This window comes from Tamandua tetradactyla, chromosome 2 (assembly GCF_023851605.1).
Source record: "Tamandua tetradactyla isolate mTamTet1 chromosome 2, mTamTet1.pri, whole genome shotgun sequence".
NCBI lineage: Eukaryota > Metazoa > Chordata > Mammalia > Pilosa > Myrmecophagidae > Tamandua > Tamandua tetradactyla.
The window spans coordinates 176,880,966-176,907,988 of NC_135328.1; the positions used below are offsets into that span (position 1 = coordinate 176,880,966).

Below are 27,023 nucleotides of genomic sequence, written 5' to 3' on the forward strand. Positions count from 1 at the left end.
CTCCCCCAGCAAGGCCCCAGGTGTGTCCCTCGACAGGTTTTCTTCTCCCAATCTGCTATCCCATTCCTCCCAGCCTGGGCCTGCCTCAGCTGCACCTTGCTGAACCTTGGAGAGCAGGAAGAAAACTGGCGGATCTCAAGGCAGCCATCTTCACTCACATCTTCCTCATCTTCCGAGTCCATGTGGTGGTATCGGTCCAAGCGGGCTGGGCCAAACAACCAGGACAGTTTCCTTCAGAGGCCTCTAGTGATGGCCTCCTTGTGACCCTTCAGACTTCATCAAGGCCCCAAAGAAATTGCTCCTAATGCCAAGGTAGGGGTGCACAGGCATTTCTGGAACTAAGAAGGACTCCCATCTTACTTTGCCCCATTCTGCCTTACTGTCAAAGTAGCTGGTATCATCCTCTGACTCCAGTTGGGGAATAAATTCAGCCTTCTGGCGAAGAAGTCCTGTCCAATCCAGACCGGTAAAGAATGGGTGCTGCTTCACCTCACAAGCGCTGCCTGTGGACAGGGTAGGCATGGACAAGGGGGTGGTAGGATAAGCTCTGTAGAGTCCAGGTCAACAAGTGAGAATCCAGACTTGAAGAGGCTGGGCCTAGAGGTCTCAGCTCAAAGACCTTCTTTCTGCTTATAGGAAGCACAGCAGAGCTTCAGGACCCAGAGGGCCTACCCACACCTGAAGCCTGAACCTACAGACTGCACAGACTCAGCTGCCCTTCTCTCTCTTCATAGTGGTGAGAAAGGACAATGGGGTTGGTCCTACCTGTGCCCAGCCTCTCCAGAGGATTCTGGTGGAGCAGTTTAGAGGTGAGGTCCTGAGCATCTGGGGGGAGAGCCTCATCATCCTCAGGCCATACAATCTCATCTGAGGAGTCATCAGGAGTGAGAGAAAATTTGAAGGCGTAGGTCAGAGGAGGGCCTCAGAAATTGGGAGGAGGTCTACAAGAAGATCCCGGGGAATGGAGGCATAGAAGGCTTGGCCCAGAGCCCCTGAAAGCCTTGCCCAAGGCCCCAGTTCCTTAAATTCTATAGGTTCCTCCCCTCTGAGGGGGAGTATCACGCACCCTGGGCCATGGTCTGTTCTTTGATTCAGGGTGGATACTGCAAAGCTGTGATTTCCCCCATCCTAAAGTGTCAACTCACTCTGCCTTTATACTCCAGACATGTGTGTACACACACACACACACACACACACACACGCACACACAGGGAACTCATATTCACAGGATATAAACATATATAACACAGTTACCCATGCACCTATGAATGAAAACAGGACCAGTCCAAGAAGACATAAAGGGCAAGCAAAAACACAAACATATGCACACATCTAAGATGCAAACATGCCAAACATGCACACATGAACTGAGAACAGATCTTGGAAGCCTCACAGGTGCATGCATAAATCATATTTGTAGGTCCAGATTATGCCTCCCCAGTGGGCTGCAGTGATGGTACCTACCACTGATCACTTGCCCAAAGAGCTCCTCCGGAGTGTCTCCAAAGAAAGGAACGCAACCCACCAGGAACTCATACAGGATTATGCCCATGGCCCACCAGTCCACTGGTTTCCCGTAGCCCTGGCGCAGAATCACCTCAGGTGCAATGTACTCTGGGGTCCCGCATACCTGAGCACAGAAAAGCCAGTCTGAATCAAAATTCTGAGGCAGTTTGCTGACATGATGGCTGGAGGGGTGAGGAAGTTCCCACCTCTAAAGCATAGAAGTCTCTGAATGAAGACTCAGCTCACCATAGTTAATGAATAAGATCAACAGAAACACCATGGAACCAGAGTTGGAATTATTAGTGGGGTAAGTTTATGCATTTCCTAATTTAACCATAACATCTAATTCTAACCAGGAACACTACTCTCTGAGCTCTCAACCCCTCCTCCTGGCATCTAGTCCCCATGACTGGCCTCTGTCCTCCAGCCTTCCAATAGAACAGACCCTACCAATTGTGAGACTACCATAGGGACTTGAGAACAGTCACAACCAAAAAATGGTCACATCAGGGAATATCCAGAAGCCACTCTCAGGAAGCTAGGTCACAGGGCGATGGAAATTTCAAGCTGTGTTCCAAGAACAACAGGCCCCAAGAGTGCCCTGCCCTGGATTCTGGTTGGGATATTCAGGACTGATCAAACTCTTTGAGTGTCAATATTTATTTGACCTATTTTCTTCAAATCTTGAAAAGGAAGATGGTTTTGGATTTTAGATCCATATGTACCACTTCTCTTAATGCCTCCCTGGAACCAACAGGTAGAAAAGTCAGGAGCCCCAGGTTTTTTTTTTCTTTTTTCTTATAGTGAGCCATACAGTCACTACAGGGTGAGTGTATGGCTCCAAATCCTTATTCTGAGCCCTGGAATTCAACCTTCAAGGTCCCAAATCTGTTTCTTTACCTGCTTGTCCAGGAACTCCCGAGCATCCTTTTCAATGTGGCCTTCATATAAGTTTGTTGTCAGACTCATGAGACCAATTTTAGATAGTCCAAAGTCAGTGAGCTTGATATGCCCCATAGATGTAATCAGGAGGCTGGGAGATCAGAGAAACAAATTTATGGAGTTATATCCTGGTTTTCCAGGCAGTGCTGATTTTTGCATCTGCCAAACTCTCCCACAGAGGGGTTCTGTGGGACATAGCAGGGTAGCTTCAGCAGGGAGACCAGCAGCTGTGAAAAGGTAAATAGCTCTTACAGGTACCACAAACTCAACTTGCCCAAAACAAAATTGTCCCTCTTAAACTGCTTCTGTTACTTAATGAGCTCTATAATAAGAACTTTAAATATATTCTGGCCTTTAAAGATTTTAAGAGTAAGAAAAGTAGGTTTTATTTCCCCCCTTTTAGAAAAGAAGAACAAGAGGTTCAGAGAGGTTTAATTAGCAGACCCAAGCTCACAGAGTTAACGAGCCAGAGTGGTCATTTGAACCCAGGTCTGTCTAAGACCCAAGCCACTTTTACTACAGATGATATCCCAGACCCCTATGCTCTCTCACTTCCCTTCCCACCCCTCATCTCCAACCTGACCTTTTCTTTTGTTCTGGTCATACTCTCTCTTCTCTTTTCTCCATCCTGACTCTCTCTGTTTTGGTCATGCACTATAGTTTCTGGCCTGATCTACTTCAGTAGTTCCATTGTCTCTTTCCTCTAGCAGAGTCTCTTTCTTCAACCTAAAACAAACCCTGGGCATGTCATTCAATCATACCTTCAACAGGCCCTACAAAGGCTTTCTAGGTCCCTTTAAAATAAATCCCCAATTAAAACAACAACAACAACAAAAAAAAAAAACAAAGAAAAACTCTTAACAAAAGGACCCCCAATGATCTATCCCCTGCCTACCTCTCTAGCCTTACCTCTTACACCATTATGTTATGGCTGCATTACTGTGCTATTTGTAGTTCCTGGACAGGTCATGTTCTCTCACATTCAAGGGCCTTTGCAGTTCCTGCTCCCCAACTTTAGAAAGCTCCTCCTTTTTCCTCCTAATGCCCTCTAAAAAGCATATATGCTATATTTCGGTCTCCCAAACTAGACATAAGTTCTATAGACTAGGGACTATGTAGTTATGTATTTCCAGCCCAGAACACAGTTCTTGGCACAGAGTAAGTGTTGGTAAGATAGCATTCATTCAGCCATCTACAAGATATGATTTGCTTGTTCCTGCTTGATTTCTTGAATAGGGCTCCTCAATGACTGTTTTACATCCTGAAGCTTTATGAGGCCCTGCCAGACCTTGCTGGCAATGGTCTGTGCCCAGGGTGGTCAGGGGGCCAGAGTACTGGGGCCAGAGTACTAGGTCCAGATGGACCTTCCACATGGGTACCGTTTTCTAGCAGCTCTTCGGGTTATATTCACACATGCCTCCATTTTTCTAAGGACCCAAGAAGGAGACCCTGGAGGAGGGATCCAGAGAGTTGGGCGTACTTGTCAGGCTTGAGGTCACGATGCACGATGCCATAGTTGTGCAAGTATTCCAGGGCCAGCACGGTTTCCGCAAAGTACAGACGCACCATGTCCACAGGCAGGGCCCCAATGTTCTTCAGTAGAGTGGCACAGTCTCCCCCTGCAACAAGCCCAGGCCACCATGAGGGAAGGATCCTGTTTCCTGCTCTAGATGGTCTTAGGTTTACAGTCACTGAGGCCCTAGAGGTAGACTCATGGAATACTCTGCTGATGACCTGGGTGGGAAACAATGTGGAGGGGAGTGGAAGGTGAGGTGAATCTGTAAGGGGATACTGTTTGTGCCAGGGAGGAAGGGAACCCAGACCTCTTTGCCTGTAAGGTAACTTAAAAGGGATAGGACTAATTAATTTTAGGATGGGAATCCTGTATGTTAGAAACACAACTGAGACTTCAACATTTGTTCATTTATTTTCTTCCTGTTGGCTTTCCTTTAGTTTCGGTGTAAAGTAACAACGGCAAACTCCTGGCATGAACCCACTGAATTAAAGATATCTTAGAAGTGTCCCACAACAGTGAGAAGGGGAGAAGGCAGACCATTAACAAATTGCTGCCCCTCCCCAGAGCTGTGCCCCATGGTGCTCTTCTATCCCATTCCTAGGGCATTTGCATGGCTTCGAGGGGTGTCCCTTGCATAGCCACCTGCCAGATGTAATCCTCCTGGCACCAATCCTCTCGTCTGGTCCTAGCAGTAGAGAGTGTGAAGGATTCAGGGGTGTTGGATTTTATAGTTGCTGGGCTGCTACATCCTGTCCCAGAGAGGCCATCATGGCACCAAACACAGGAAGCCCTCATGGTAGTTACTGCTCCAGAACCCTCTCTCTGTGAGAAACAGGGAACTTTGTGCCCACTGTGGCCAAATGGTCTCTGAGATCCTAAGGCAAAATTCAATGCCAATGAGGGCTTGGGAAGCTGGGCCCTGAAGTTTCACCCCCATGCAAAGTTGCTGATCCAAGCTCAGGACCAATTCTAAGATTATGTCTTGGCTTCCACGCCAGGCCACCCTACCCCCCACTCTCCACTCCCACCCCATTACCTTCAGTACCTTCAACATACTCCATCACCATGCAGAGGTGGCGCTTGGTCTCAAAGGAGCAGAACATGCTGACCACAAAGGGGTTCTCGGCAAAGGTCAGTATGTCACGCTCCACAAAGGCCTGTTGGATCTGGTTCCGCAGGATCAGGTTCTGCTTGTTGATTTTCTTCATGGCAAAGCGCTGTCGGGTGGATTTGTGCCGCACCAAGAATACGGCCCTGGGAAACACAGCCCACCCCATCCCCCACGGGCCCTCAGCTCCTGAGCTGTGCTTTCCACGGCTCAGAGCTGAAGTGACCAAACTGTCTCCTCACACCTTACAAATGCACAAGAAGCAGGGGTGTGCTTATCAGTGAGAAGGATCTGGGCCCACCTGGTCCATAGAGCTCTTCAATTTCCTGACCAACAGAGACCTGATATACCAAGTCCAGAAGACACAGATTAACTCTACACCCAGAGTTCAGGGAGAGGAGGAGTGCTATAAAGAGGGACAAGAATCTTGTCTGGGAAAGGAACTATGCCCGGGCATCAGAGAAAACTGAAGGCTGGGCATCATCCACTTCTAGAAGAAAGAGGCCAAGAGCTGATTCTGTTCCAACCCTGCCACATCCTGACCCTTGCCTTTACCCATAGGCTCCATTGCTGATGAGCTTAATGGTTTCAAAGTCCTCTTCAGAGGGTGTCTTTTTAGTTGGTAGAGAAGCTCCATGGCCCTAAAAGAAGAAGGGAAAAGGCAGAAGGCAGGTGTGCTCCTCAAAGCCCATGTGCTTGGGGAAGCTGTGGCTTTCAGCCTTGCTGTAGCCTCCTGCCTCTTCTTTCCCAGGAACAGAATGAGTTCTCAGATAGTGTTTGCAACCTCCCGATCCCCTATCCCTCTTTCAGATGCTCCACTCACAGCCATTTACTTCATAGCACCCAGGCTCCAACCTGGTAGCAGGAGCTCAGGGTCTTTACCTCAACTGAATCATCTGTCTCCGGAGCGTCAGGACTGTCATAGCTGCTCAAGTGGACCATTTCTAGAGTCAAAGTAAGGACACAGGATAAAAGTGTGTGTAGGATGGTCAGGCATCTCAGCAGTCCACTCAGATCACAGGATAGGCACATGCATGGTAGGCATCTATGTTCTCTGTATTAGTCTTGGATGTGAATACAGCATTGTGGCCCTATCCTCAGCACACTCACAGTTTTTGGATCAGGAAACAAGCCAAATAATAGCATCATAGCTATTTCCAAAAGTCTAGTATCATTCACAGGGCCTGGCAGTTTCTACAAAGCTTCAAACTTGGGACACTTCCTGAAAGGCAGGGTCCAAAGATGGGCTACCAGTTCCCATCCTGTTGGCCCAGACTCTGCTCTAATGGATGGGGTTGAAAAGCATAGAAGATAGGAAGTGCAAGACTATAATTTGGGACCCTGGAAGGCCACCATTCATGTGGGAACCCAATCTGAAGCCCAGAAGAAGGGAAAGATCCTCTGAAACCCTTTGCTGGGAACACTCCAAAGTCACAAAAAACTTGTAAAGTGGCCAGCAGGAGAGTCAAGCATGCAGGGTATGTGGCAATTTTGAAAACATCATTCTTTGTTGTTTGTCTCTTTTGACCTGAGGGTTCCAATTTTAGCCCATCTGGACCAATAGCAACTCAAGGACCCAAAGCAGTCCAGGGCAGGTTGTAACAGGCAGATGTGAACAGCCAATTCCAAAGGAAAGACTGTTACATGACAGAGAACACAGGGTGCCTCCTATAGTCCTGAGGCACTTGAGGTCATGTTGTTTCCACTTCTCCAAGTGGTTCCCTGCTGTTAGAATTTGTGGATTGTGGGGCCCATGCTCACCTTCTAGGGGATCCCGTGTGAGGCCCAGCTGGCTAATGATATAGCGGGGAATGTCACATTTAATCCCGTGTCCCTCTTTGGCATGGCCCTCAGCTGCTTCTAACAGGTGGTAGAACTCTTCAGGGTCAAACTCCTGTACCAGGGGAGAGTGGTAGTCAGTGGTGAGAGCTACAAATGAAGGCTGGCCTCTTTGATTTTATAGCATATACTCAGAATGGGTTGATGGGAACCTCTGGTCCCAAGTACCCAGAAACATCCTGATTCAGGGATCATGAGAATGGGGACAAAGCTGTCTCAGAAGTTAGCTGCAGTCTGGACACCCTAAGCATATGCTTCCTTCCCAGCAATAAGGACCAGAGCTTTAGATTTCAAGAGTATTCAACCTATTCACCTGGTCCCAAGCCTTTCCCCAGTCAGAAGGCATTATCAGACATGTTCAGGTGCCTAGTTAAGACTAGAACATACTCAATTATGGGTCACAAGAGCTTGGAATCACAGCCCTGGACCATGCATGCCTTCAAATATTTACTGAGCATCTCCTGTGTGCTAGGAGCTAGAGATCCAATGTGGGGAACAGAGCACAATTCTTGTCTGTATGAAGCACATACTAATGAAGCTCCCATTTACTTAGTGCCACACTCTGGGCTAAGCCCTTATAACAACTTTATAACGTTGGTGAGGAAATCAAGGCTCACAGAGATGAAGTGACTTGTCCGCGGTGACAGACGTAATAAAGAACAGCAAATCAGCATTCAAATCCAGGCATGACTCTGAAGTTCATGTTTAATCAAGCACAATGTTCTTCAGGGAAAGGCCCTCAACCACAACCCCAGTCTTCACTTTGAACTTGGCTTTCTTTTCCTTTAGCACCATTATTTTGAGAAATTATACTATTATTTATCTGGATATAATCTAAGGCAAACTCGAAGTTCTTTTAACTCCTCATTCTTCTTCAGCCCGCACGTGTTCACCTACCTCATAAACCCCTCTAATCTAGATTACCCCTCTAATCTGCCTCGGACTCTCTGTTCTCCCACCATTGTCCTAGTTCAGGCCACCCCAGTCTCTCACATGAATTACGTTGAGTGCTTTTGCACCGATTTCCCTGGTTCATCCTGCCCACTCTTCCAATTCACCATCCATGCTGCAGCCAGAGTAATGTTTCTTAAAAGTAAATCTGATAAAATATTACTCAGAAATAAATAGGAACAAAGTCAGAACATTCTATATGATTTCAATTCTATGAAACTACAAAAGGCAAATGTCTGCATAGTGAAAGAAGGCAGACCAGTGGCTGACTGCAAGTGGACGGCAGGGTTAGGAATGGAAGTTCAATGCAGAGAAGCACAAGGAACTTTTTGAAGTGTCAGAAATGTTCTCTATCTTGACTGTAGCAGTGATTATGCAGGTATATACGCTCGTTAAAATTCATTTAACTGTACACTCAAAAGTAATATACTTTCCATCTCCCTACCCCATATTATTGACAGCCCCTTCCAACATAAAAAAGTTAGAATGGGCATAGCCCAATACCCCTAAAAAGTGGGTGAGAAAGATCAAAGGTGATGGTGGAGTTATCCAGAGAAGGTAGGGTTTAACAAATGAGTATGACTGTTGAATCATTATATTGATATTTCTTTTAGTCTCTAACATCTAAGAGCAGCTAGAAATAAAAACCTAAAATTGTGGAATTGTAATCCAGACCAAAGTCTTAAATCTGTTCTCAACTAATTGTTGTGCTGTGCTTTGAAATTTATTGTTTTTTGTATATGTTATTTTTCACAAAAGAAGAAAAAAGAAGTTGATTGTGATGATAAAAAATATTTATTCCTTCTAGCCTCCAATGTTCTGCACCTAGAAGGAAAAACCTGAGGTGATGGTATCGCACCGCATGACAAACTCTGGGATCTGTCCTGTAACTACCTGTTGAAGACTACTTTGAAGACTATTGCTTTTTTGTCTTTCTTTGCTTTATATATATGTTATATTACACAATAATAATAAAAAAAGCCCCCCCCCCAAAAAAAAATTATCCAGAGGGAATGGAGTGGGAGAGTTGGGGGAAAGGGATAGAAGACACAAGATTAGTCATGAGGTGACAACTGTGATGCTCAGTGGTGATTAAATGGAGGGAGGCTCATTATACTCTTCTTTCTATTTTTAGTATGTTTGAAATTTTCCACAATAAAAAATTAAAAGAAAAAAAAAAACCAGTAATGTACTTTAGGGCCCTATTCTGATCAGGGCTCTGTCCTCAACAGAAACTTTGAACAATCAGTAAGAACTGGCAGAAACATTTTCCTCAAAGCTCCAGAAACAGTTAATGGACTGCAGTAAGAGGGTAAGGGCCAAATCAAGGAAAGGGCAACCCAAAAGCAGTAGGACCTCCCAGTGTCCTGGCTGGCCCCACCCCTCCTCAGCTTGGCACAGAGCTAGCTTGCACCTTCAGTGTGGAGTCTTGGCTCTAAAGGGAACAGTGTAATCTTCATGTACAAACTGAAAGCATGTTTGTCTAGCCTAATCTATCTGGTGGTGGCCTGAAGGACTCACCCTCCAGGAACTTGCCCTGTGTGTAAATGGCTCAGGGAGTTCTCCTACAGAATGCTGTGGGAAAGCAGTCAAATGGATGCTTAGGGCAAAGGATTGCTGGCTTTACCTACAATGCAGTGCCAGAGACTGTGATAAAATAGGTTCCTAGGGAAGAGGGGATATTCATAACCATATAAATGGAAGAATTTCTAGGGAGACACATGCATGCCCCAGACAAGATGTACACCCAGAAAGAGAAAGACCCAGACAGGTAGTAAGTAGTATAGCTCTCTAAAATAGTGACACAAGACACAAGCCTCTATACTTTGGCCTAGAGCTATTCTCTAAACTCCTATTTGGATTAGCCCTGAAGGAAGGAAGTTGCACAGGTCAATCAAAGACTAGGAAGGGTGTTTTCCTTCCCTCTTCCTTGTTAGTTCCTGTCATTCAAGGAAAGCTCTGTCATAACTATAGCTGTATATAAGCCTAAGGAGCAGAAACTCCAGTCTAAACTGCAGTGATTACACATTAAAATATAAAAAGGTCCAGGTTTCAACAAACAATTACAAAAATACAAAGATACAGGAAGGGACGGCCCAGGCAAAAGAGATTAAAGCATTAGAAGCCAACAATGAGGAGGATTAGAGCTGGGATATAGAGACAAAAATATTCTCAAAAAGCTAAAGGAGAACATGGTCGTAAAAATGTTCAAAGAATTAAACATGCTTAAAGAACTAAAGAAAATCAAGAAAAAGATAGATGAATACAAAGAGAATTTCAATGGAGACATCAAAATTATGATAAGGAACCTAAAAGAACTGAAAAACAAAGTATCAGAAGTTAAAATTCCCTAGAGGGGTTTAACAGCAGATTGGAGCTGGCAGAAAAAGGATCAGTGGACTTGAAGAAAAAACAACGGAAATCATCTAGTCTGAAAAGAAGAACTAAAGAAGGACAATTGCAACTAAAAGAAAAAAATACTTAGGAATAAATTTAACTAAAGAGACAAAAGACCCATACAAAGAAAACTACAAAAAACTGTTAAAAGAAATCACAGAAGACCTAAATAGATGGAAGGGCATACCATGTTCATGGACTGGAAGACTAAATATAGTTAAGATGTCAATTCTACCTAAATTGATTTCCAGATTCAATGCAATACCAATCAAAATCCCAACAACTTATTTTTCAGAAATAGAAAAACCAATAAGCAAATTTATCTGGAAGGGCAGGGTGCCCCGAATTGCTAAAAGTATCTTGAGGAAAAAAACGAAGCTGGAGGTCTCACGCTGCCTGACTTTACGGCATATTATGAAGCCACAGTCGTCAAAACAGCATGGTACTGGCATAAAGATAGATATATTGACCAATGGAATAGAATGGAGTGCTCAGATATAGACCCTCTCATCTATGGACATTTGATCTTTGATAAGGCAGTCAAGCCAACTCACCTGGGACAGAACAGTCTCTTCAATAAATGGTGCCTAGAGAACTGGATATCCATATGCAAAAGAATGAAAGAGGACCCGTATCTCACACCCTATACAAAAGTTAACTCAAAATGGATCAAAGATCTAAACATTAGGTCTAAGACCATAAAACAGTTAGAGGAAAATGTAGGGAGATATCTTAGGAATCTTACAATTGGAGGCGGTTTTATGGACCTTACACCTAAAGCAAGAACACTGAAGAAAGAAAGAAATAAATGGGAGCTCCTCAAAATGAAACTCTTTTGTGCATCAAAGAACTTCATCAAGAAAGTAAAAAAACAGCCTACACAATGGGAGACAATATTTGGAAGCGACATATCAGATAAAAATCTAGTATCCAGAATTCATAAAGAGATTGTTCAACTTAACAACAAAAAGACAGACAACCCAATTACAAAACGGGAAAAAGACTTGAACAGACATTTCTCAGAAGAGGAAATACAAATGGCCAAAAGGCACATGAAGAGATGCTCAGTGTCCCTGGCCATTAGAGAAATGCAAATCAAAACCACAATGAGATATCATCTCACACCCACCAGAATGGCCATTATCAACAAAACAAAAAATGACAAGTGCTGGAGAGGATGCGGAGAAAGAGGCACACTTATCCACTGTTGGTGGGAATGTCAAAGGGTGCAACCACTGTGGAAGGCAGTTTGGCGGTTCCTCAAAAAGCTGAATATAGAATTGCCATACGACCCAGCAATACCATTGCTAGGTATCTACTCAAAGGACTTAAGGGCAAAGACACAAACGGACATTTGCACACCAATGTTTATAGCAGCGTTATTTACAATTGCAAAGAGATGGAAACAGCCAAAATGTCCATCAACAGACGAGTGGCTAAACAAACTGTGGTATATACATATGATGGAATATTATGCAGCTCTAAGACAGAATAAACTTATGAAGTATGTAATAACATGGATGGACCTAGAGAACATTATGCTGAGTGAGACTAGCCAAACAAAAACTAAAGGACAAATACTGTATGGTCTCACTGATATGAACCGACATTAGAGAATAAACTTGGAATATGTCATTGGTAACAGAGACCATCAGGAGATAGAAATAGGGTAAGATAGTGGATAATTGGAGCTGAAGGGATACGGACTGTGCAACAGGACTGGATACAAAAACTCAGAAATGGACAGCACAATACTACCTAATTGTAATGTAATTATGTTAAAACATTGAATGAAGCTGCATGTGAGAATGATGTAATATAATTATGTTAAAACATTGAATGAAGCTGCATGTGAGAATGATAGAGAGAGGAGGGCTGGGGACATAAATGTAATCAGAAAGAAAGATACATGTTAAAGATCGAGATGGTATAATCTAGGAATGCCTAGAGTGTATAATAATAGTGAAAATGTTTTTGCATGAGGAAGAACAAAGGATTGTCATTATTGCAGGGTGCTGAAAATAGATGATATCTAATACTTTAAAATGTCACATTATGTGTGAGACTAGAGCAAAAAATGTTTATTTGTTACAAAATTTAGATTTTGACTAGAGCATTTCCTAATATAACTCATGTAGATAGTTTGAGTGAATGTCATAAGTACTTGGAATCTCAGGTAGCACATGAGTTTTTGTTGGTTTGTCCAGAGTGATCCCCCAATGAATCCCAGAATGGTTTGATCAGTGACTGGAAAAGTATTTGCAAGCTCCCTTCAGGGAATGGTGAGAGTGGGGAGAAATTCAACCTCCCCAAGTTGAATTCTTGATATTCTCACAAGCAGTGTAGACAACCAAAGCTATAGGCTGAGCCCCCAGTCTTAGGGTTTGTTCACATGAAACTTAACCCCACAAAGGATAGGTCAAGTCTACTTAAAATTTAGGCCTAAGACTCACCCCCAAGAGAGCCTCTTTTGTTGCTCAGATGTGGCCTCTCTCTCCAGCCAACATGACGAGCAGTCTCACCACCCTCCCCCCTCTGCATGGGACATGACTCCCAGGGATGTGGACCTTCCTGGCAACGTGGGACAGAGATCCTGGAATGAGCTGAGACTCAGCATCAAAGGACGGAGAAAAACCCTAGAATGAGCTGAGAATTAACATCAAGAGACTGAGAGAACCTTCTCGACCAAAAGGGGGAAGAGTAAAATGAGGCAAAGTGTCAAAGGCTGAGAGATTCCAAACAGAGTCGAGAGGTTATCCTGGAGGTTATTCTTACGCATTAAGTAGATATCACCTTGTTGTTCAAGATGTAGTGGAGAGGCTGGAGGGAACTGTAGTGCTGTGTTCCAGTAGCCATGTTTCCTGATGATGACTGAACAATGATATAGCTTTCACAATGAGACTCTGTGAATGTGAAAACCTTATGTCTGATACTCCTTTTAGCTACTATATCAACAGAAGAGTAGAACATATGGAATAAAAATAAATAACAGGGGGAACAGATGTTAAAATAAATTCAGTTTGAAATAGTGGTAGGTGAAGGCGAGGGGTAAGGGGTATGGTATGTATAGCTTTTTTTTTTCCCTCTCTATTATCGTTTTATTTCTTTTTCTGTTATCTTTTTATTCCTTTTTCTAAATCGATGCAAATGTACTAAGAAATGATGAAAATGCAACTATGTGATGATATTAAGAATTACTGATGGTATATGTAGAATGGAATGATTTCTAAATGTTTTGTTAGTTAATTTTATTTAATTAATAAAAAAAGACATTCTATTTTTTAACAAGGCAAATCTAAAAAAAAAATAATAAAATAAATGAAGGAAAAACAGTGAACAGAGCCTATGGAATCTGTGGTTATCAACAAACATATTAATATACATATTGGAAGCCCCAGGAGGAAAAGAAAGAGAAAGGGGCAGAGAAAATGTTCAAACAAATGAATGAAAAATTCCCCAATTTGAGGAAGGAGATAAAAATACATATCTAAGATGTTCAACAGACTCTAAATAGGAGAAACCCAAATAGAGCCAAGCCATAGCTTATTATAATTAAACTGTCAAATGCCAAAGATAAAGATAGAATTCTGAAAGCTGCAAGAGAGAAGTAACATGTGACATACAAGGGAGCCTCAATAAGATTAAGTGCCAATTTCTCATTGGAAATCCTGGAGGCAAGAAGGCAGTGGAATGACATAATTAAGGTGCTTAAAGCAAAAAAAAGTCAACCAAGATTCTATATCTGGCAAAACTGTTTCTCAAAAAATCAGGAAGAGACTGACATCCCCTGATAAACAAAAGCTTGCAATTTGCCACAAGTATACTGGTACTACAAGAGATGCTACAGAGCGTTCTGTAGGTTGAAGGGAAAGGGCAATATACAACAGGTTGAAACCGCATGAAGAAATAAAGCTCTCTGGTGAGGGCAACAACATGTATAAATACAAATGCCAGCACTATTATATTCTTGGTTTGTAACTTTACATTTTATTTCCTATAGAATCTAAAAGGCAAATGCATAAAATGTAATGATAAATCAGTGGTTTAGGACTCATAATGTGTAAATACGTAATTTGTGACAAGAACTATATACAAACATAGGGGCAGAAGGATACAGGAACATAGTTTGCATGTACTATTGAAATTAAATTGGTATCAAAACAAACAAGATTGTTATAGATTTAGGATGTTAAATTTAAGCCCCATTAGAACTATAGAGATATCGAAAAATGTGCAAATTCACAGACAGAAATTAGAGTACAGGTGGCCAGGAGTGAGAGGCATAGAGAATGGGAGTCAATGCATAATGGGTGTAGGATTTCCGTTTGGGGATATAGGAAGGTATGAGCAGCGGAAGGGGTGAGGGTACTGCAATATTGTTTATATGAATAATCCCACTGACTGGTAAGCTTGGGAATGACTGAGATGGGGAAGTTTATGTTTTGTTTCCACAATTAAAAAAAAGAGAGAGTAACTAAAGAGACAATGGTATAATATTGGAAGAAGAAAAAAATCACTGTAAACTTGAAATGCTTTATTTTGATAACTGTTTCAGATATGTGATAAATCAAAATTGCCCTTCATGCAGCCAGTATCATTGGGGCAAAAGTAAAGTCAGAAAATGAAAGGGAAAGGAAAGATAACGTTCGGTTAGATAAAGGAGCAATTGTTGCAGGAAATTGAAGGCCAGAGAAAAGAGCACCCAGAGCTCCTCAAAAAAATCAAATCCTTAGAAAACCCAGAAAGATTTAGAAGGTGTGCTCACTGAAAAAGATAATAATATTGCTGCTTTGACTGTTATTTCCCAGTTGAATTGGATCTCTGAAAATGTGTCTGTGGGCAAAAATACAGGCATGAATGGAGAACTGGCAGGTGACATGAACACAAAGATGAAACTTCAAATGACACAGATGATGAATGTCTCCCAAACAAAAAATGCCATATCAGCAGTTGAGGACAATCTGAAGCAATTAAAATTTTAGCAGAGCCTCAATATCCACCAAATGGAATGTAAAAAGGAAAAGGAAGATGACTGTTACTTATTGAGGTCTACAAAAGCTGAAAAGAAATGGAATGCAAAACCCTAAGGCTGAAAGTAAAGATTCTTGACAAAAATCTATGAGCAGAGAAGGGTGGCTAAAAAAAGAGAAGCTGGAACTGAAAGTGTATGAGTAGCAGGGAAGCCAGAGGAAGACCGTGTTAGCTGCAGAGGAAAACATGAATATGGCTGTGGAGAAAGACAAGATCTATAAGCAAAGACCTGAAGAAATGGAACAGGAATCTGCAGCAAACAGATTACTGTTCATGAGGAGAAAGCTTGTGACAACTGGCTCAGAGCTTGTGCTTTAGAGAATGATGATTGAGCAGACTAGGGAAGCTGTCTACTTGAAACACATGCTGTAAACAACTCAAAATAAGAAGCCCTAAGTGGAAAGTGACATGAAGATACCAATGCTGAGAAGACCTGACATGCAGGACCCTTTACTGAAAGATCTAGGACTTGGTGCAACTCCTATGAGGAACAGCTCAGAAAGCTCATTCCCTGCAGAGGAGATGAAGGAGGGCAAGGGTAATAGGGCTGCAAGAGGGCCCCCTCCTTTCCCAGGATCACCCCTTATGCACCACCCCATGGGAGACCCTCCATCACCAATGCTGAGATATGGGCCACCTCCTCCACCCTGGGGGCTCGGGCTTTACCCACTACCTGCACCTCCTTTATATGGATAACCATTTTGACATGTGAAGAAGACCTACAGCAGTGGTCAGCATGCTGAGGCTATGAATAATCACAGAAAATGTGTAAGATCTGCATTATAGTCTGAAGGTTTTCCCAATCCAATCCTGTTTCCTCCACCTTTAATCTCCCACAACACCGAGAGACAATGACAATTAAATGAAATACATGATTCTGGATGTAATATAATAAAGGAGCAAAGGTTCAGAGAGAAATTACTGAAACATAGAAAAAAATTTGGAATATAGACTTTATATCAATGTTAAGTTTCTTTAACTTGATAACTGCACTTAAGGTGGTTACATTAAGTGACTATCCTTGTTCTTAGGAAATGTACCCGGCAGTATTAAATGTTTAAGGAGCATGATGAATATAAGCTATATAAATGTTGAGAGAATAGGTTAATACACAGATAGCTAGATAGGTAGAATGACATGACAAATGTGGCAAAATGTTAAAATTGGTGGATCTGGGTATCTGGGTATGCTGGAGTCTCTGTGTGGGGCATGTATAATATTTTTGTAACTGTCCTGTAAGTTTGAAAGCATTTCAAAATAAAAAGTTTAAAAAGTGACATTTTATCGTATGTAAATAAATTGTTTGTAAACCTCAATAAAATTAGTTTTTGAAAAAAAGGTATACCTATCATATCATGTTCTTTCTTGAACGTTTTTGATGAAACTGGTCTTAATGGATGAAATGCAAGCTCCTGAGAACCGAACACCCACCATGGTCTCTCATGGCCTATCTTCCAGGTTTATCCCTTCTTCATGGGTTCCATCCATATGTGCAGTTCCCTAAAAATGCCGTGCTCTTTCCACTGGCCAATGTGTACTGGTTGGAATGCCCTTTCCCAAGCCCCTTATCTGGCAAACTCATACTCATCCTTCAGGTTCCTGAAGAAGCGTCATCTGTCCCAGGAAGCTTTCAACTGATTGCCCAACCCAAGGAGGAATAAGCACTTCCTTCACTATGTTCCTGCTGCACCTTGCACTTACATCTTCTGCAACACTTCTCACAATGTTACAATTATTATTTACATGTTTTATATTCCCTAATTTACTACAGAGTAAGTTCCTTGAAATTACAGACACTGCTTTATTCATGTCTCAATCTCCAGGATCTAGCATGAAGGAGGTACTCAGTAAAGTGTTGTTGAATGGTTAAATGAATAATTCAACTTGTGCAAACTAAATTCACCTAAGCTCCTTAATGTTCTCTGCCCCAAGGTGGCAAAACAACATTTTTTGAGCCTGTTCAGTGTGGGGGTGGGCCAATAAGTACTTTTCCTGACACTTCACTCACCATCCATTCTTTCTAATGGGGTCCCTTTGGTCCTGCAATGCTTGCATAGCATATTTAAATAGGGATCTCAGCAGCAGAAATGGCAATGGGTACCAACACAGTTTTCCTGTCAGTAGGATATTTTCTCTACAACTCTTCATTCCTTCTCTGTTCCAGCTACTTTACCACAGCCAACTCACCAGGCATTCAAGGAGACGAGCTGGGCGGGCAATGACAATCATCAGCTTTTTTACCAGCTGCATCACGAAAGCCACCTCGGAGCTTTCTGACCGCTCATGAGCCTGCAGGGAAAACAAAGGTCACTTAGACAACCCATCAGCCCAGAGTGGTTGGACCAAGCAGAACTGGGCTAGGCACAGCTGACTAAAGGGAGAAATAATTTGGTAGTATGGAGAGCTCTGCAAAGCAAAAAACCTCAAGTGGGCTGTGAGAGAGGGAGCAGAAAGTTCATTGGGAAACATTTGAGCTTCAGAACACTACATGACCCCAAAGAATGTCATAAGGATACACAGGTTTATCTCCTCCTCTTTCCAACAAGCTTCACTTTTCCTCTACGTCCCCAGTTCAAAGAGTCCTTCTGAAGTTGGAGCCTTCACTAATGTTCACTTTCCAGCCCACACAGACTGTAAAGAATGAAGACCACAAAGCAAGGGATTGATATGACCAGATAAGTATTCCAGGAAGATCACTTTGACTGCAATGTAGAGGGTGCACTAAAGAGGGCAAGCCCAAAAAAACGGGAAAACCCAGTAACAGGCTATTGCAGCAACTGGGATGAGAAAGACAGTAAAAAAAAAGAAACAGACTTGAGACATTTCACACATAGGTAACTAAACAGCCCAGAGGGGTAGAAGAAGCAGGATAAGATGGTAGCTCCAATTTCAATCTTACAGAAATAGTGGAGCCATTAAATAAAATAGGAAATATAAGATAAACAATTTTGGTGAGGATAAGTAAAGAACATATCATATTGGTTTTAGAGAAAGAACAGATGGAAGGAAAGGTAAGTTTGGTTTTGGGCTTAAGAGAGCATGAGGTACCCATACTAAATGTTGTATTGAGTATTTGCACAGCCCAGGAGTCTTTCCCTTTTGTCTGAGAACTGCTCTGGCTTGTAAGGGCCACATCTGTATTGTTTGGTTACACCTTCCCCTTCCCTTCTCATCCCCAACAGCTGACTAGTATGGATCTAAGCTGGGCTTATCAGATTTCCTTTCCTACAAAATTAAAAATGGATGGAAAGACATCCTTTAATACCAGTGTGGCTAGAACTGTATAATCTACTCTTGGATGAAATGAGATGGCCATATCTACCAGAGAGATAAGAGAAAAAGAAACAGAGAAAATCAGAAATGAGAAAAGGAGAATGAGTACTTTCTAGGTTTCCCACAGGTTCTGGTTCCTAGTTCTGGCCCAGATAAAGCCTGGTTGTATTCTTGTCTTCATTTCTATAAAACCCATCCTTTTTATTCATACAAGTAGTTTTTCTTTATTGCTTAAACTACTCTGAGTTTTATTACTTGTAACCAAATAATACTAACCAATCTGGGAAGTCAAAATGGACCAGCACAATAAGCAGCTGGGTATACCGGTCTGCCGGTATACCAGTGAAGGTGGCAGCAAGATGTGGGAGTCCTCAGCGTAAGTTTGCTAACTGATGACATGGGAATAGATGGATAAAACTTGTGAAGCGGCAACAAGATTGGAGAGAACAATGTCATGACAACCAAAGGGAAAAAATGTTCAAGAAGCTGTATTATGTGAAGTTCTGTAGAGAGTTCAAGAAAGATGATGACTGAAAGGAGCCATAGGATTTGACAAATGGTTAAGTAGCTCTTTGGCAACTTTTGCCTGAATGGTGGGAAGGAAAACTGTAAGGCAAAAGATTGGGTAGTGAATAGGCTATAAGGAAAGAAAAATGGCAAATGAGGATCAGTTTTTAGAAAAGATTAGTTATGAAATGAAGAGAGAGGTTGAGCAGTTGGTGAAATCCTTCTTATTCTTTAAGACTTAGCCCAGATGTCATCAACTCTACGAAGCCTCATCTAAGTTCCCTGTCCCCAAAACACACACACAAAATAACTGCTTCCTTTTCCATGTTTCATACCACAAGGTACTATCATGTTGTTTTATAATTAGTTGCCTGCCTCTATAGCTGTAAAGTAGGGCCTTGTGGGTTGAGAGGCTGTGTCCTTTTCATTTCTTCCCTCACATACTAAGCTCAGCATCATGTTTCTTGTATAGCAGATGTACTTTGATGTCAAGCAAGATGGGACACAGGCTTCTCTCGGTAATACAGGGGAATAAGAATGACTGGGTCCATCAGCACCACACTTTGGGTGGGCCCTGCATACAAGCAAGGAAATCTGCAGGGAGTTTCAGGTCTGACAGTCGTTTTGGCGGTGGCAAGGAGGCTGGAAAGACGGGGCACACCACTAATGCTTTTACCTTAGCGTGGAACTAATAATCCCCTACTGTGTTGGGGTTTCACCAGAGCATGGGTACAAGGACACTCACATCTTGCAGCAGTTTTTCTAAATTCTCTTGAAGTTCGTAGAAGTAGTTTGAAGTAATGAGGCCACTCTGAGATTTATCGAGGCAGTCTCGGGCCATCTCAATCACCTGATGATGAATAAAGCTCAGGGCTCCATCTGCCAAGGGCAACACACTTTCTGGAGTGTCAGAAGAAATGAATTCTGCTAGTCGCTCTTCCATTTGTGCTGTAGCCTAGAAATAAAAGCAGGAAAAGTAACACTTCCCTTCTAGTCCCAGCTTAGTTGGAACTGAGCCTGAAAGACTTGGTAACAGCCTAAGGATGGGTTCCATGTGATCCTGGCTTCCTGATGTTACATTTGGGGAAACCAAATGACTGAAGACATGAAAAGGTCACCTTCAAGTGAAATCATACCATCTTAGCAGATATGTAAGGCTTTCTTTCACCTGGCCTTGTCAATCTTCTACTATTCCCTAAAGGGTATATGCTTTTGCTTTCATGACACCAAAGTATTTTCAGTTCTCCTCCTTTACTATGATGTTCCTTCCATGCCTCTGTCTTTATTTATTCTATTACCTGTGCATGACTTTTTCATCCTGTCAAGCCTGCCTGGGAAATTCCTATTCTTCCTCCTAATCTCAGAACAAGCATATCTCTCCTTTGGGAAGACTGATTTTCTCAGGCAAGCTAGGATTTCCTTTCCTTATTTACCTCTTATTTAACCTTAGAACCCAACTGAACTAAGCAGATGCTCAGACACTGTTTGTTGAAGGTACAAAACTGGCTGATTGTGGACCCCAAGTTAGAATTGTGTGTGTTTGTGTGTGTGTGTGTGTGTGTGTGTGTGTGTGTGTGTATGGATGTGTATAGGAATATGACTCTGGCCTGGATCCCCAGCAGAACAATATGGGGGTCTAGCTCAGCAGTGTCCTAAGACCTCAACTTTGCTCAACCCTGCCAAAATAACAAACACATCAGTGAACCAGTTCTATCAGGAACTCTGCATTCCTTCCTTTGCCACTGATTTCTGACTTTCAATGTGTGTTTAGGTGTGTGTGTTTGTGAGTGCAAGAGAGAAGGAGAGAGAGAGAGAGAGAGATGTGTGTGGGGGGGATGAGACAGAAATGGGGTGGGGAGAAGGGAGGGGGAAGGGAAGGGATCTTAACACATTTTCTCTAATAATAGTTCATCTTATATGAATGATGAAACATGTACGTAAAACACAAACATCTACACACAAAGAAGAGAAAACATGTAAGATGCATTTCTAAATATACATACTCCTAAGCTTTTTTGCAAAGGGCAAGTATAACAAAATGATATACTAGCTATGTGTTCTGTCCCCTCTCCTTGCTCTAATTCTCTAATGCCTACTCCAAAGCTGGTATAGACCACAGGGCATGGGTTGAGCAGTGAAATAATAGCTAATACTTATTGAGTGTTTCCTATGTACTGGGTACTGTTAGAAGAGCTTAACATTCATTATTCCTCACAGACTCCCTACAAAACAGATACTGTTATTATCCTCAATTACAGATGAGGCAAATGAAGTTCAGAGCAGTTTAATACTCTACCCAGGATCAAACAGTCAGTAAATGGTAGAATACATTTGAACCCAGTTTGGCTCCAGAACTTGTACTCTTCCTTATTACTATGGTTTACTGTTTATGTCACACATTCCCCTAAGCCACCCATGTGTGTAAAGGTAGTTCAGGAGACTGTACCTGAGTCTAGAGAAAGGACACTCCCAGAGAAGCAGAGAACCATATATAATAGACTCTACATAAAGATGAGTGGGGAGACCCAAGGAGCTCTGGACTAATGACAATATCAATTAAAAGCTGATCTTGTGTCCTTGGATAGAAGTTGAAGAAAGAGGCCCTGTTGTCATTTTGAGGTTCTCTCTCAGAAGACTTGGTTGTGTTCTGTAGGAACAGAGTCTGTGTTTAGAAGGCCAGCCCAAAATATAGAGGCATGGTGTTCAAACAGAGCTGCAAATAATAAACAAGGTCCTAGTTCACCTACAAGGGGTTAATGGTCCAACCACAGAGTTGTGAGGGCCACTTCTCAGCTACCTCAGTACAGCAACCTACCTTCCTTCCTCAGCATTTTCCTGTTTGAAAACACAATCAGAATGTTAGTAAGCAACCTTATGCTCCTTCTGGCCCACTTTTTGCCACTCCAGGGCATTGCTGTCTGTGCCTGGTGATAAAGTACTACTTAAGAAATTCGTATGAAAGAAGGTGCTACCAGAGGGCAAATCTTGTTCTGCGGGGGACCTTAACCCATGGATCCTGACGTGCACAGTTGGAAAAAAAAATCCAGTTCCCTTTAAAATATGAGGAGATACCTTTTTGACATTTCCTTCAAGACACCTCACTTTTCCAGTAATGGAGAAACATAGGTTTTGCAAGTACAGTTTCCAAACTTATAGTCCTTTGCTACCTTCTTCTCAAGCAGTTTGGAAGCCCTTGTGCTTCCATCCTCCTCTCCTTGGGTGCCTTTCTGCGCTTCTTGATTACCTCTAGAGGCTGCACTTGATTCCTTCACCCCCAAAGTCTCCCCACTGGGGTGGGCCACAGTCAGTCATCCTTAAGAGAGTTACCAGTCTCCTTTTAAATGGATCCTTACCTTGGGGAATCTTTCTTTGTACACATGATTCATCATTATTATTTCACTGTCATAGGAAACTGGGGATCGTCCAGGACTAAATAAGAAAGAAACAATTATGTTATTTTAGTGCTATTTAACTATTAAGGTGAATGATGGCCACTCCCAGTCCCCTGGCTTCCTACTGTCTTCAGTAATCCATTCAGTCCCACCATAAATGAGAGGTGAGTTCCAGAGCCTTTCGCATTCCTGGAGCTGCCAGTGCATCTTTTTCTGTTCAAAATGGTACTATGTGGAGTGAGGCTACCTTCTAGCTCCTGTAAAAAGCTTGGCTTTCACAAAGATCCCTGCCAGGGTCTGAAAAGGCCTAGAAAGGAGGAGCCTACTCCTGAGCCCACTGGTGGCTTTCCTAGAATGACCATCCTTAGGGCAGGACCCTCTGCGTTTTCTTACCTTTGGCCAGGGGGGTTAGGTATAACCCAGCCATGTTTTAGGAATCAACTCAAACAACCATAAAAGCAACCAAAACACTGTGTACATCTGCATCTTTTTCACACAAGCTTAGCCAAATGGGGCTCCAGCCTGAAGGGATGAATGAGGTCAATTCAGCCTGTAACATGTTATAAGCCTGGGTCATCTACAGAAGGGAACAAGCATGTTTTTTAGCCTTAACTTATTATTTTCCCCAGTAACCTAAATTTTTCCCTCTGGCCCAAGTGTGGTTACACCCTTTTAAAGGATTCCTGAGCTTGAGCCACATGGTTGAGTGTATGGTTGGGTCCTGTCCAGTTTGGTGCCCCTAGTATGTCATCCCAGCTGGGCTAGTTTCAAAACTGTTCTTCCCTGGGGTGGGCTGCACTGATGATCTATCACCAAGAACTGGAAAGTAATCCAGCAGAGATTTTCCTGAATATCAATGTGGTCTTCTCAGTCTCAAATAGCCTAAAAGGTAACTTTTACTGTGTGGGTTGCTGAGATCACCAAGATTCAGGTGATCTCAGTGTGAGACCAAAAAAAAAAAAAAAAAAAAAAAGGCACTGGGGATTCAAGCCCACTCATCTGTATTCTTGATTCTTTGTACTGGAGTCCCTGCCATCACCTTCATCAAACTCTGAACCTGAATCAGCCTGGTCCTCTTCACTACCTGACACCCACAGTGCCAATTTCGTCTGAGGGAATTTTTCCAGGTCTCTCTCCCTGGGACCCTGACCTATACAACTTAGCTAATACATTACTTCCCAGAGACCTGGAGAGCTGAACTCAGTCACTAGAGCCAAGCTCATTTTAATCTCCAATCTCATCCTGAACTTGGAACTCTGTCACAGATTTATCAGCTGATGCCAAAGAGAACAGCCGATTAATCTAAGTAATTCACAGATAAGTCAACTGTTTAGGTTTGTTTCGTTTGATGAAGGTAGGCCCAGGTGATCTGGGAAATGAACTAGACTCAGATGCACACTTAATTCTGCTTTTGAAATGGACTTCTTCCCCATTTCAAAATGGGGAAGCCACTGTTTCTTCTGCATCAACTTAATCAGCTGGCTTAGCTCACAGACCTGGTCAGGGCCTATCAGCCAGCCTCTGCAGCACAGGTAACCATAAGAATCCATGATACTACTCCTCTTCTTTTACTGCATGGAATCTTAAAGTATATCTCTACTATTAACTACTTTTATAAGGAAAAAGAGAGAGGCCATTTGATGGCAACATCAGAGATCTTTTGGGGTGGTAGGCTGAGTTGTACCCAAAGCCAGGAAAGGCTTGAGCTTCACTGGACTTGATTCACTTGAGCTGTGCTGAAGTGCCTTGTCAGGGGTGGGAAAACTGTGGTCCACAGGCCACAATGGGCCTGCTGCTTGTCTCTGTAAATGAAGTTACCTATTGTCTATGATTGCTTTTACACTACAATGGCAGACTTGAGTAGCTGTGACAGAGATAGTAAGGCCTATAAAGCTAAACTATTTACCGTGTTGTCCTTTACAGAAAAAAGTTGCTGATCCCTGTGCTATACAGAAAAGTTGAGATCCACAGGTACTGGACAACAGGCAGAAAGTATCCGTCACCTGAGGCTGCGGGAACGGGGCCGCATGGCTGGGGACTGCCGTCCCTCCTCATCTGGTACACTCTCTGTGCTGAAATGCTTCGTCAAAAAATGCAGTTCATCGGCTGTAGGCTGGAAAGGCAACTGGTGCAGTTTTTCCTGTGAGGAGCATGATGACTACAGGGGAAAATAGAAAAAAAAAGCAATAACAGCTTTTAAGACATGTTTAAGGGCAGTACAGGAATGGAGGACAGTCAGGGACTTCCTTGTCAATGCTTACAATAAAGCCAAAGAGGTCTTTCTTCCCTTGCTCCCATTAGCCTTAACAATACATGGTTCTGTTCATCTCTAGCCCTTCAGAGCCCTCAGCCATGAGGAAGTCAAGACACTAAGAGTCCTTCAGTGTCTTGACCTTCATGAGAGTTCCATAGCAACCTGGGAGCCTCTTTAGATGGCAAAAAGCAGATTCTCCTGTATGGACCCTTTGCTCTCAATGAAGCTTTTGGCTAACGGAATGGTAATTAATAAATCATGCTTTCTTCCTTAGAAGGAACAAGCTTCTTGGTTTCCTTGAAACCAAGACTGCTGCAAATGACATCCCTTTAAAAATTTCCCCCTCCATAAACCTTGGGAGTACCACCCCAGGGGTAGCTCAGCAGTGTTTCCTTTGGCTGCTATCTGGAAAGCAGGCTTTGGAGAGGCTTTGAAGACTGAGCCTGAACTTTAGGGACACTAGTAGGCAAGGAAATCCAACAGGGAAGAAAATTACTTTTAGAACTGGAACCCAAAGATTAGACTTGACCTGAAAACAATTATGAATTCCAAACATGATTCAGTGACTGTGGATTCCTGACAAGAGCCCATTGAGGCTCACAACAGACCATTTAAGGGAGTGAGCTGGTGTGATCACAGGCATCCTGTGGATAATAGCTATTGCTGGGTGGGCCACGGTGGCTCAGTGGCAAGAACACTTGCCTGCCATGCCAGAGGACCCAGGTTTGATTCCTGGTGCCTGCCCATGTAAAAAAAAAAAAAAAAAAAAAAAAGAAAAGATAGCTATTGCTATTGCTTGTGGATGAGCTCTTATTCAGCTCTGGAGTTTGTGGATTCTCCCTTCATCTGAGAGGCTAGTTGGGAAACTGGGCAAGTCTAATACCATCAGCCCAATTTCTATTTACCAACTAATGAAGGATCTGGGATTTAAACATCTAAACCCATTTAGAGTCAAAGCTACAGCACCCACTGAGAGAACACTGTTGTCACAGGGATGGGCCTGAATATCATGTGAGAAATCAGCATTTCTTTGGCTAACAGAGAAAGCTTCTCTCATAGAATGCTCTAATAATATGAAGCTGTAAACAGCTGGTAGGAGGTCTCCACAGGGCTCTTGGCCACTTTTCTTTTTTTTTTTTTTTTTTAACTTTTTTATTGTACAGTATAATACATACACAAAGCAAAAAAAATTAAAAAGCAATAGTTTTCAAAGCACTCTTCAACAAGTGGTTATAGGACAGATCCCAGAGTTTGTCATGGACTACCACATGAGCCTCTCACATTTTTTTCCTTCTAGCTGCTCCAGAATACAGGAAGCTAGAAGGTTTAAATATTTTTTTATCATCACAATTGACTTTTTTTCTTCTTTTTTTGTGAAAAATAATACATATACAAAAAAGCAATAAATTTCAAAGCACAGCACAGAACTACAATTAGTTATAGAATATATTTCAGAGTTTGACATGGGTTACAATTCCATAATTTTAGGTTTTTATGGCTAGCTGCTCTAAAATACTGGAGACTAAAAGAGTTATCAATTTAATGATTCACCAATCACATTCATTTGTTAAATCCTACCTTCACTGTATAATTCTACTATCACCTTTGATCTTTCCATCCCTCTCTTTAGGGGTGTTTGGGCTATGGCCATTCCAAATTTTTCATATTGGAAGGGTCTGTCACTAATATGGGGTAGGGAGATGGAACTAGCTAATGTTCTGGAGAGGCTGGGCACTCTAGGTTTCAGGACTTATCTGGACCAGGAACCCATCTGAAGGTTGTAAGTTTCTGGAAAGTTACTCTGGTGCATGGAACCCTTATGGAATCTTATATATTGCCCTAGGTGTTCTTTAGGATTGGCTGAAATGGTCTTGATTGGAGTTTGGCAGGTTATGATAGGTAGCAAGGTCTAACTGAAGCTTGCATAACAGCAATCTCCAGAGTACCAGCTCAACTATTTGAACTCTCTCTGCCACTGATACTTTATTATATACACTTCTTTCCCCCCTTTTGTTCAGGATGGGATTGTTGATCCCAAGGTGCCAGGGCTGGATTCATCCCTGGGAATCATCTCCCATGTCACCAGGGAAACTTTCACCCCTGGATATCATGTCCCACTTAGTGGGGAGGGCAATGATTTCACTTGCAGAGTTGGGCTGAGAGGGGGTGAGTTGGCCATGTTTTTATAAATGATTTGTATGAAGTTACAGAAAGTATCCTTTCTCAACTGCAGCTCACACGAAGCTGGTAGGCAGCATAAATCATGGCAGGCAAAAGTGGGATTTTAAAGCAATGGGTTGTCTATTA

General features: G+C 42.5%; 1 protein-coding gene across 6 annotated transcripts in view; it reads right to left on the minus strand.

Moving 5' to 3' along the window:
• MAST2 (microtubule associated serine/threonine kinase 2) overlaps nucleotides 1–27,023 on the minus strand; it is a 434,887-nt gene that overhangs the window by 5,222 nt on the left and 402,642 nt on the right. For 5 of the 6 annotated variants that reach the window (XM_077149799.1, XM_077149797.1, XM_077149801.1 and 2 more), the window contains 14 exons: nucleotides 24,466–24,620; nucleotides 22,424–22,499; nucleotides 19,816–20,025; nucleotides 17,478–17,579; nucleotides 6,834–6,966; nucleotides 5,955–6,016; nucleotides 5,628–5,713; nucleotides 5,010–5,218; nucleotides 3,929–4,067; nucleotides 2,407–2,539; nucleotides 1,465–1,630; nucleotides 766–867; nucleotides 381–503; nucleotides 96–205 (listed from right to left, as the gene is read on the minus strand). In XM_077149799.1, the coding sequence (XP_077005914.1) occupies nucleotides 96–205; nucleotides 381–503; nucleotides 766–867; nucleotides 1,465–1,630; nucleotides 2,407–2,539; nucleotides 3,929–4,067; nucleotides 5,010–5,218; nucleotides 5,628–5,713; nucleotides 5,955–6,016; nucleotides 6,834–6,966; nucleotides 17,478–17,579; nucleotides 19,816–20,025; nucleotides 22,424–22,499; nucleotides 24,466–24,620 (1,806 nt within the window). Of the gene's footprint in view, nucleotides 1–95; nucleotides 206–380; nucleotides 504–765; nucleotides 868–1,464; nucleotides 1,631–2,406; nucleotides 2,540–3,928; nucleotides 4,068–5,009; nucleotides 5,219–5,627; nucleotides 5,714–5,954; nucleotides 6,017–6,833; nucleotides 6,967–17,477; nucleotides 17,580–19,815; nucleotides 20,026–22,423; nucleotides 22,500–24,368; nucleotides 24,621–27,023 lie in introns of those variants that run through there. The other variant, XM_077149803.1, reaches the window with a different exon arrangement.